This window comes from Anabrus simplex, chromosome 1, assembly GCF_040414725.1.
Source record: "Anabrus simplex isolate iqAnaSimp1 chromosome 1, ASM4041472v1, whole genome shotgun sequence".
NCBI classification, from domain to species: Eukaryota; Metazoa; Arthropoda; class Insecta; order Orthoptera; family Tettigoniidae; genus Anabrus; species Anabrus simplex.
Genome location: NC_090265.1, coordinates 1446701752 through 1446714173, shown reverse-complemented (window position 1 = coordinate 1446714173; position 12422 = coordinate 1446701752). Strand labels below are relative to the sequence as shown.

Here is a 12422-nt window from a genome sequence, read left to right as displayed (position 1 = left end):
AAACAGTGGGTTTGAACGCCACTGTTAGCAGCCCAGACGGTTGTTTTCCGTGGTTTCCCATTTTCACATTAAGAAAATGCAGCGAATGTACCCTAATTAAGGCCACAGCCACTTCCCACTCCTAGTCCCTACTTACCCCATCATTGCTATAAGACCTGTGTCGGTGCTTCATAAAGCCAATTGCAAATAGTCATAGAATTGTGAATTTTACCACAGAAAACTTTAATGGGCAATGAACAAATACCAATCTAGGCCAATGTAAAATAGTAATGTTTTTCATGATATTCCACTTTTACCAGTAATGAGAAAACACGTGTGCATGCATGATTCAGAGATGGTTTATCAATATATTCTATTCCCCCACCATGCTACAATAAGAAAGTATTTATTCATGAAGTATACCTGATTTTCGAAGGTCTGCCTCAGAGTATTTCCAGGCGTCGGCTCAAGTTCCATATTATGAGCCTTCTGGATAACTTCTATTACATCTTCCTTGGCTTTCTTGATAGCCTTCTGGATTTCCAAGTATGTCTGAGGATCAGCAATGGTATCACCAATTCCAATTGAGTGACCTAATGTAGAAATAGAAGTATTAAATCAAAAACTAATAAGAACACAACTATCAAAACTAAGATAGGGAAGTATATGTTTCAAACTCTCAAAATTACAATAGTTAAATCTCACGTTTAAGAAATTTAATTTGTTCATTCGTCTAATATACAAAACTAGGAAGGAGGCTAAAATATAAACAATGACAACTGACGAGGACAGGCAGAGGGAACTGGAAGAGATGAGTAAAATTAATTACAATAAGAACAAAGATAAACTTCACTTAGTGCAGACGTCAGACTGGCTCCCAACAACAATTTACAGTAGAAGTCTGCTATAGCGAGTATGGCATATAACGAGAACCCTGTTATAATGATTATTTTTGTCCGTCCCTTCAAAATTCCTATATTAATCCTTCAGTTACAGCGAGAGCCCTATTACTGACGATTCCATTATTACGAGAGATTATGTGCACTCAATTTTTTTCGTTACCGATATATATGCACCCAGTCATTATACTGCACGCGATCAATTATCTTCGGTAATGTTTTCTCGCTATGCCCACTAGCGAGCTCTCTCACCGACATTCAAAGGCAATGTAGGAGTCGAATAGTAATACCTGTTGACTGCTCTTCCGCAAGAAAACAAAAATGAAAAAGAACATGTTTCCGTAATAAATGCGTAAATAATGTGTCCGATAACCATTGTTAACACATTAAAGATAAACACTGAATAAATGACCGCTTAATTTTAATGCTAAATACCACAATTAAGTAAGAATGGGATAGGCCTACACCTCAAGATATGGCAGAGTGCGTCATTGATTACGAGGTTAGTTTATATTTTCTCGCATTCGTTAAATTACGGAAAGTCATATATCATGCAAATTTATAGCGAGAAGGTTATAATTTCTCTACTGGTGCTTGAGGTATGTTTTCATCATACATATAGTACAGTTAAGTTAGGATAGGTGACGCTATTTGAATAACAAAACTGAAACGTTTGCCACATAATGCAATCGATCATCTTCGGTACGGTATAGTTTACGTGCATTTGCGACCTCTCTCGTCAACATTCGAAGACGATGTTGGAAAAAATATCTAATTCCCTCCATGGGAATTTAGAATTTTCCAGACGATGTTGGAGTCGATTAGTAATACCCGTCAACTGCTGTTCTCTAAAGAAAATTCAAAACGAACGAGGATAACACGTTTTTGTAATAAATGCGCAAATAACGTGGCCGATAGCAGTTGTTAACTTGTTAAAAATAAAGGCTGAAGTAAACGATCTCTTAATTTTAATGTTATACCGTACAATGAAATTAAGTAAGAATGTGATACACCTCAAGATATGGCAGAGTACATCACTGATTTCAGAGGATAGTTTATATGTTCTTGCGTCTAGTTAAATTTCAGAAAGCTATTCCCATGTCAATTTTTAGCGAGGAGATTATAAATTCTCTACATGCGTTGCAAATAAGTTTTCATGGTACGTATACGGTTAGGTTAGGCGACGCCGTTTGAAGAAGAAAACTGAAATGTTTGCCACAGAAACCTCTGTAGTGATACCGTATTTCTCTGAATCCAAGAAGACTTTTTTTTCTCAGAATATCATGTGAAAAATCAAGGGTCGATTTGCATTCGCGGCCTGACAGTAATAAGCACCACTGGTAACTACCGCAGTAACCACGTTGTTTCTTTTCAACTCCGTGCGAGCACACGCACACACAAAAACTCGTGGTCAATAAACAACCGCCTCTTCATCATATATCGCTAGCCGCGGCGACCGGTTGTACGGTGCATATGCGTAACGTCACTGGATCTCGGGAAATAGTGAAGAGAGAATGACATTGTATAATCCTCTACAAATACTTATCTCAAATCTGCAGAATGGCATCAAAACATGCGAGCCTTCGAATTCTTACAAAGGCCATGGCTACTCAGTAGCAGAGTTATAACGCGTCTGCTGTACCTGACGCTTAGTAAAATTTTATAGACAGCAAGAATATTTTCGTGATGGATCATCGTATTGTAAAGATACGTGGAACAGGTATTGCCAGGTATTGCCAGCAAAAACGGGTTCTGGCTATTAAACACTCGGAAATGTATAGTAGTTGTGCAACCGCAAGAAAATACGGCATAGGTCTAACTAAAGCCAATATTCGGCGTTACCGTGAAAACAAAGGTACGGTAGCTTAAAAATGCGTACTGCACAAAAAAAATGCATTCAGTAGCCCGCAACAAAGACGCTTTAAAGATGTCAAAGATGAAATTCTGAGGTATGTGCACAAAAATGCAAGGGCGGAATTGCCATACCACGGTGCAGTAAACTCGTTCATTGACTTTCAAAGTCCGCGATTAAGGCATATACACCGCTGGCCGCTGAAGTTTGCCGAATCCGGCAAGCAAGACGTGCATGTGGTGGCAGCCACTTATATCTGACGCTGAGTGAAAGTAACAGTTTTATAGTAAGCAAGAATATTTTCCTGATGGATCATCGTAGAGACGCGTGGAATGTGTATCGCTGGCACTTCTTCAACGAGTTCCCTTCGATATTATGCCAACCTTAAGTTAATGGTTATTAAACCCGCTTAAATAAAGCATAATTGTACAGCCGCAAAAAATATGGCATAACTAAAGCCAATGTTCAGCATCTACAAACAGTCTTAAAATTCGTACTGTATAAGAAAGTCATTTATATTATTTTACAAAGCAGTTTTTAAGCCTGATTAAAATTTCTTGAAGGAAAAGGTGGGGGTCGTCTTGGATTCGGAAAAATACGGTAATATATATATATTTTTTTGGAATGAAATTAAAGACACACTTTCACGTATCGGATTTCAAAAAACAACAAACAAGTAAGCCGTAGTATGGACATTATCTGGGAAAACGCAAGTTTTGAATAAACTGACTGCCATTTCATACTGATTTTAATGTGTATGGGGGTTTTCCCAAATTTTACAAAAAAAATTGGATATAATGTCAATCCGCTATAGCGAGTAAAATTTTCGCCATTATGAATTCTCGCTATAACAGACTTCTACTGTATTTTCTTTATTTCACATTTTATGGCTTTCACTGGACTTACTTTAGTCAATTATACAATGGATATTTCGATTTTCTCTCAGCCCAGTTCTACTTCATCCTCTCGGACCTTGATTTCTCTCTCCTCATCTGAAATCACTCATTCCGTGTCTGTTGATCTTGGTCTGTAGTCTGGTGTCAATATTCTGTGGGTCTTGTTTTTTAAATCCTCTGCTGTGATTTGTAGTTCCTTGATATCTTCTTTGATTTCTGTAATCCACTTAATATTACTCTAAAGGCTCTGTCAAACAGGAAACGGGCTGTGCGCACGCATAGGTCGCTTTCGTCCATTCAGACTCTGTACACTGTGATATTACGTCATCCAGGTCAAACAGAAGGCGGCCTACCGCAGCCGACCAAACTAGTTCGCAGTGAACTGGTGGACAGTTGTAAATTTTCACAGAGTTTACATACTGACCAATGTCTCCAAAAGATACAGAGAAATTAGCTAATCTAGTGCATGGTCACGAGCACCTGTACGACACATGGCACTTCGATTACAAAGATCACAAGTAGTCTCATGGTTCTGATATCATCATCCCTGGGTCATCCCTTTTAGTCGCCTCTTACGACAGGCAGTGGATACAGTGGGTGTATTCTTCGCCTGAGCCCTCCACCCACAGGGGTTGCTGGACATTTGATTGTAGGTATGTTGGGTATTCAGCCCGAAGGCTGGTTTGATCCTCTACAGTTCCACCAAAAGCTATCATAGACAGCCTAGGCGCCACTGAAGAGGCATACTAGGGAAATGAGGAGTGAGGCAGTTTTCCGTTGCTTTCCTCACCGAGCCAGAAGTTGCTGTTGCATATCAGTCTGCAAAGGCCACTGAAATGCATGCACCAACCGACCCTATGAGCGATATTTTCACACCATTCATAACAGGGACTGGCTGCATAAGGAATGGTATTACAAGCATTGCTCATACCTCGGTCACTTTCACATTGTCAAAGCCAAGGATGAGACTTAGACAGGTCAATGAAAGTAACAAATTGCTCTAACCCATACCAGAAGACATAGCGCACTGTACACACCTACATCTTGCCAGCAAGGGCTTGACATTTGATTAAAACAACAAAAAGATAACACCAGTTTGAGAAAGAAAAAGACTGAGTTGGTACGCACTCGATCGAGACTGCTTTCACACAGGTTCGCCCTGACTTGTCCGCATTCTATATGACAGAATATTTACTGTTCCACATTTTTCCTATTATTATCCTGCTGATTCTATTTTCGGGTCTTCTAATTAGGTGACCAAAGAAAGAGATTCGCTTTTTTCTTATAGTGCTCATTACTGGTTCTATTTCTTTGTGAACTGTTTCGTTAGAAACTAGTCTCCAGTGTCCATTTTCTTGGTATACTTTATTTATACATGTTCCGATCATTCTACAATAATAATAATCCCGTGGAGGTTTTCCTGTTCCTCTATCGGGAGCGTCCTAGGCGCAGGATCGGGGGACTTGCCGGACTTGTCCGGAGGGTCTGAGGGAAATAAAATCTCTCTCGCGGTCCAAAAGCAGGTACAGCCAGAAAACATCATGAGGCAACCTCTAAGGCCGCGTGCACACTGAGCGCGCTTTGCATAGTGTGTCGCGTGTAACGTGAAATGCTATGCATAGCGCAAGGCGTGCTTGCTGTTCACACCGAAAACTCTACGCCGTGCTCTCCGCTTAGGTTGGTGCGAGGCGTTTTAGGGTGGTCACAAACTAATGCCGTTATCCAAGTACACTAGAAACAGTTTACTGATGGATAACAGTTACCTAAAATTGAAAATTAGGAAAAAGAATCGAAAGTGGGTTCATGAATTTAATGAACGAATTACTTTCAGAGAATTCCATCGTTTGCACAGAGATGCAAGACTTTATCGCGATAAATTTTATGATTACTTAAGAATGACAAAAAATACCTTTGACCTTCCAAACCCTGCAACTGAAATGTGGCGTCAAGTAGCAGAGAAGTATTGGGAGAAATTCAATTTTCCGAATTATCTAGGAGCACCGTGTAACAAACACGTGGAAATTAAATTTCCGACTAAATCACGCTCTTTATATAATAATTATAAATACTGTAGTATTTTGCAATATTGTTACAATTAGCATACCCAATTAATCATCGCAACAAAAGTGTGACAAATATAATTAATAAACAGAAATATTTACTTCCAAGCCCACTACTAGCCTGCAGAGTGATATTCTTCATGTTACCACCCTCCATTGGCAAAATTATAAACCGATATGACATAGTCTGGGAGATTCTATGACTTTGTCACAAAGTGTCCGGCTACATGGCTAAATGGTTACCGCACTGGCCTTTGGTCACAGGGTCCCGGGTTCGATTCCCGGCAGAGTCGGGAATTGTAATCAATAATTAGTAAATTGCATTGGCACGGGGGCTGGGTGTATGTGTGTATTTATAATCATTTCATCCTCATCATAATGCAGGTCATCTACGGGCGTCAATTCAAAAGACCTGCACCTGGCAAGCCGGACTTCTGCTCGGACACTTCCGGCGCTAAAATTCATAATAATTTTCATTACGTCACAATGTTAAGCCCAGTAAAGTGTGACAGTAGAAGTAATATTACTGTATATGTTTACTGTAGGAATGCGATACAACTGTTGTAGATACTTAAGTCCACTTATTTTGCAAAACAGTTACATTTTTATAGTTTTTGTGTCTTGGGTTCCATATTTCTTCTCTTTGAAACACTGCATGAATAATTTCTTCTTCCATAGATTCAGAACCAGCTAGGTAACGCTAAGCAATTAACCAGCACTGCGCGTTGTCTGGCGCTTCGCTTAGCTGTAAGATAGGCGTTCAGTGCAGCAGAGCGCGGACGGTGTGAACACCTGGATTACGAACAGAGCACTGGTTATGCTTAGCGAGACGCTTAGCGTTGAGCAACACGCGACACACTATGCGAAGCGCGCTCGGTGTGCACGCGGCCTAAGGCTCAACACCTTAGCTGTACCAATGAGGATAACGGAGGTCAATCTCCCCATTTTCTTCAACTTACTAGCATGACAGAAATGTCAGTTCAGGACACTACTACCCCAGTCATACTAGTCTTTCTCGGTCATCGGATTCTGGGGGACCGAGAACATCATGAGGGAATGGATCAGTTTCCCAAATCTCTACGCCCAAAGTGCAAACGTTTCATTGGCACTTTTTAAGCATCAATACTCTTCTTAAGACTGGAAAGCTAAAACAACTAACAGACATACTAGATAAATTCAACGTCCAAATTTTAGCACTCAAAGAAACCAGGTATGATGATGAAAATCATTTTGATTCAGACAGTTTACGAAGGTAAACCAGCAATCTCCTTCCCTAAGAAGCCAGATAGGTTTGGTACTGAATTTGCAGTGAGGAAAAACCTTACAAACTCAGAATTGAACTTCACGTCTCCTTCTGAAAGAATTTCATTACTCTCAATTAAGTCAGGAAACAAAGCCTATACACTAATCTGTGCACATGCACCTACAAACAACTACAACCAAAAAGATCCACAGAAAGTAGACTACTTCTGGGAACAACTAGAAGAAGCTACAGCCAAATTCCAAAGCATCATGTCAAAATCATTTTGGGAAATTTTAATGCCTAAATTGGCAAGGAAAAGAAGTTCAGAACCAACATGGGACTCTATCCAGCTCACCAGAGAACCAATAGAAACGGAGAAAGATTAATTGGCTTCTGCGAGTTTTTTAATTTAAAATTAATGTCAACTCATTTCCTGGCACTACTACAAAAGAAAACTACTTTAAAATCCCCTAACTTTCATTTAGGGGAATTCCAGTCAGATCACGTAGCGATTTCTAAGAAAAATCAAAGGGAAATTATGGATGCTGGAGTCAAGAAAACAGTTACTGACTCTGATCACCACTTCATCTCCAGGTAAAGTCCAATTTCAACCTAACAGACCCAAAATCAAACAAGCAGGAAGCTGCAAATCGACCCAGAACATCCTAAAGAAAACTCGGGCTCCTTTATTGCAAATATCTCTAACCAGAATCTATCCAACTGGTTAGAACTCAAAGAAGCATTTGTAGAAGCTTATGAAAGTATAGGCATCCCTCCCAGGAATCGCAAACACAGATGGTGGAATGAAACCTGTGACAAGGCCATATAACTTAGAACGAGAGCCTGGAGAGATTAAAAACACAACCTGCAAAAACTGGAAAAACTTGGCAGGAATTAAGATCCCGAAACAAACCTCAAAAATCATCACATGTGAGACACTCAAATATAATCACAGAAGAATGGCAGAAATTGAACTGGAATTCAAAAAGAATAACACACAAAACTTTTACAGAACTTTCAGAGAAGAAATATCAAGTTACCAGACAACTAGCCTTTCAAATGTCCGGATGGAACTCTAGAAACAAATAACCAGGAAAATTGCAAACTGTTAGCAAACCCTTTTCAAACCCACCGGCCCTCCAGATTCGGAACCATCTACTTTACAGGAAATCAAACAAATTATCAGTGAACTGAAAAATAACAAAGGTCCAGGTAAGGACTGTATAATTGCCAAAATGTGAAAAATTGGTTGCCTCAAAACTTCATGCTATTCTCAGCGATATCTGAACCATTGAAAAGATTCCCGAGCACTGGAAATGTGCACTAATTCACCCACTGCACAGAAAAGGTGATAAAACTAACAACTATAGAGGAATCTCCTTGGTATCAGTTACCAACCAAATCTATATATTATATAAAATAAGAGTTTTGTCTGTACATTGCTCAGAAATTGAAAAGAACGATATTTCTGTATCGGTCATGTCCACAGTAACAAGGAAATGCACTTCTTACTTTTCCGTAAGTCTGCCTGTATGTATGTACAAGCATCACGAGAAAACGGCTGAAGAGAATTTCATGAAAATCGGTATGTAAAGTCGGGGAATGAGCCACTACAATCTAGGCTATAAATCATTTCATTCACGCTGAGTAAAATGGTAGTTTAGAGGGAGGCCTAAAATTAAATTCTCAAATATATATATTAGTGGTCTTATCGATAAATATTACATAACTAAAGTTACGTAGAATTAAATTTCCGATCATTTATGTCTTATACATTTTTACTGTACCGACTATGATAACACAGTTATTCATAAATTTTGATTTTTGTTGCTAAGTCCACATCAACATCGAGCCATGAGAAAATGGGTGAATAGAATTTAATGAAAATCAGTATATAGAGTCGGGGAAGAAGAAACTATAGTCTAAGCTATAAAAAATTTTATTGACCCTGGGTGAAATGGTAGTTTAGGGGTAGACTACTAAAATTTAATTTATAAATACCTATGTTAATGGTCCTATAGGAAAGTACTACATAACAAAAGTTATAGAGAATACAATTTCCAATAATTTATCTTTTACTCAGTTTTAACGTACCGACTATGATAAGGGTAGTATTTCAGAATTGGAAGAGAACTAAATGTGAAGGCTTACAATATCGAAAGCACATAACATTGATCAACAATAACATTACACTGACCATTGTTTGCTGTGATGTTCTTCGTCTATAATATGACCTCAACTCCGATAGATGGGATTACTGTTGCGTACCGAGTATAACAGCCTGACTGCATATCGGCGGGAAATAGCTGGGGAGTTAGAAAACTTTTTTCTTTAGCATGCCATTCCTCCAGTTCATACATTGTCTGATACTGCTGGTACGTAACACACTGGTTCATCATAGTATTCCAGCTATTCGATCTCTACTCTGACGCGCTGTTTTGAATGAGCAGTGTGCACATTTGGCAGAGGGTCACTTAGTAGTAATAGTAGTATGACCTGGTCTAGAATTACAATTTAGGCCTATTCCAAATTATAGCATCGCAATTCACTAAATAATTCAAAATTTAACCCTAAAAAGAGCCATTTCTTAAGAAAAGCATCTTCCTCTTCACTTTTATTAAATTCTACATTCATTTTATTCCAAATTAGCAGTGAAGAGGGGTTTTCTCCTCTGGCCTGGAGGAATAATTTACCTCCAAGTCAGATAGATTTTTCCGCCACCAGTGTAGTGAAATGAGATTTTTCGACTCACCGGGTACTCCTAGGAAACAGATTAGTAAAAGGGCATAGATTTGCCCTGGGACTCTCCAATATTCGAACACCGCCCACCGAAAAGAAAAAAAAAAAAACTAAGTGTGTTCATGGATCACAACTGTCTGCGGCTTGGTCATTCCAGCTATGGAACTTTGGACTGCTAGATCGGCAGCGCGGAACTATTCATTAAAAGTGGTTTTTCATTTGATCGAGTATTTCATACTGCTTTTAATCGCGCCATACCTACTGATGTCATTGTAATGACCTATGTTCATTTCACTTGGGAAAATCACTAAGACAGTCTTTCTGAGGATGTAAAAAAGCAGGTGGAGAGTAAGTGTCTGCCATTACAATGAAAACTCCCCAACCTGATTGTGACTGATTGTAGGCAAGCGGGCCTACCATTACAATGAAAATTTCCTAACTCAGTCTTCATATGTGAAAAGATGTTTGGTGACTTCCCAGTCGCATTTCTAGGGTAACGTTAAGGCTTGTTTCACACCTACCCGGCTGCCGGGTAACCGGTGCCGGGTACACGGTTGTCAGGACAAGAAGTGTACGAGACGTTTCACACTTGCCCGGTAAAAGTCGTTGCCGTATAAACGGCACCCGGCTGCCGTGCTATTGTAGTAGGAAGCCGGCAGCCCCCACTGTACGGGCCGGCTGCCGGGTGAAAAAAAACCAGATTGGGAGGGTAATGGGAGCTGTGAGTCAGTGGAAGTTTACACATCTAGCCAGCACGGCAGTGTCTAGTCTTCTCGAGTGTTGTGTTTCCTTGTTTTTACGCTCTAGTGTATTACGTATTTGTTCTTATGGCGGAAATTGACACAGAAAGTTTCCACACTCATCCTAAAATAGTTGAAAAATTTGTCGCTGTCATTTCTTAGGTCTTCAAAAAGTATAAAAAATGCCCCAACCTCGTCTCTTCTCATATTGACTGGATGCACCCATAGCAGTCTTTTTTTCTCCTTTTCTTATACGCCTATACAAGACTATAAACGCTAGTAATTTAATGCGATCCATTCCAACCCGCGATGTGTACACAACTGCTGCAGTGTGCTTGCCGGGTATATGTGAAAAGGATTCCCATTCTTGCCGGAGCCGGCTACCGGTTACTCGGCAGCCGGGTAGGTGTGAAACAAGCCTAAGAGCTATGCAATATAATACAATATTTCTCTCAAGGTGTGCACTACGTATAGAATTCTGTATACAATGTAGAATTCCGTAGCGAAGCATGGGTACACCAGCTAGTTTTCTCTAAAGTTCTACTGAGAAGACTTCAAGACCAAACAGATCAACTTATTGGAGAATACCAGGCAGGTTTCAGAAAGGGCAGATCATGCACAGAATAAATACTCAAACTGAAAACTATCTTACACATGCGCAAAACTAGACAAACAGTGATCACCTTCGTGGACTTTAGAAAAACATATGACTCCACAGAGTGACGAGCACTTTTCAATGTACTCAAAGAATTTCAAGTAGATTGAAAAACATGAGAATTGATCAGGAAGTTAAATTCTTAGGAGAATATCTGAGCGTTATGATGTCAACACAGGGGTTCGACAAGGAGACGGACTGTCACCTCTCTTGTTCAATCTTGTTCTAGAAAAAGTAATAGGAACCAGGGAAAAAGAAGTTAAAGGAATAATTCTTGATAAACAACTGAAAAACAGAATTCACATGCGGTGTCTAGCTTTTGCAGATGACCTGGCAATTCTTTCTAATAGGCAAGAAGCAATCCACTCCCTCGAAAACCTACATGAAATAGCAGCCAAAACAGGACTTCAAATATCATTTTTTTTAAAAACCCTGTACATGGAAGGAGCCTCTTGGTTCTAGATGGGCAAGCTATTATGACTAAATTTGGACATATTCCCTGAGTAAATAAATTCAAATACCTTGGAGAAACTATTCAACCTTCTGGATTAAACGTGAAGCAAATAAGGACAGAATTACAGTAGAACCTCGATTATACGTTCCTGGAAACTATGTTTTCCCATATTATTCGTTCAAATTACATGGTCCCATGAGCATCCTAATTAAATCATGTTCTAAAAATTCCGCATTATCCGTTCCTCAAAGAAACGATTTCCCGGATCAACCGTCCAGAAATTTCAGTCCCATCAGAGCCAAATCCTTGATCACGCGTTTTTCGAGAAACTGTATTTTACGAAAGGACGGCTACGCCATACTTACGGATCTTGGTGTTGACATCCTGTTATTGTGGTAATTTGAAGAAGTACTGTACTGGAAAAACAATTGGCGGTGAACTTACATAAGGGATCATCTTAGCATCGCATTCGGGTAGTATTGTTTACAGAATCCTCGGAAATCACAAAGCAGAATGTGCCCACGACAATTTTATTTATTTAATTTATTTATTCCTGACTTACATTTGTGGCGAAGTTAGGGCTCATGGCCCTCTCTTACACTTAACCACTATAAACAATAACATTTAAAAATGTAAACATAAAAGACATAGAAATTCTAAAAAGAAATAATACTACGGACAGATAATTTTAAGACTAAGTTAGGCCTACATATCAGTACAGTAGTGTGATACTACTACTACTAATAACAACAACAACAACAACAATAATAATAATAATAATAATAATAATAATAATAATAAATGAAGAAAAACCCATTCACACAACATACACACAATGACTCACACAACTCAGTTTTATGTTCCTAGAAAAAAATTTCGGCAGGCAGATTTGAATTAATGAGAGG

The 12422-nt window shown here is 39.2% G+C and overlaps 1 protein-coding gene across 1 annotated transcript in view; it reads right to left on the bottom strand.

Moving 5' to 3' along the window:
• Positions 1-12422, bottom strand: part of Polr2A (RNA polymerase II subunit RpII215) — a 364959-nt gene that overhangs the window by 198924 nt on the left and 153613 nt on the right. Inside the window, exon 13 of the mRNA XM_067137935.2 lies at positions 403-572. Coding sequence (XP_066994036.1) covers positions 403-572 — 170 coding nt within the window. The remainder of the gene's footprint in view (positions 1-402; positions 573-12422) is intronic.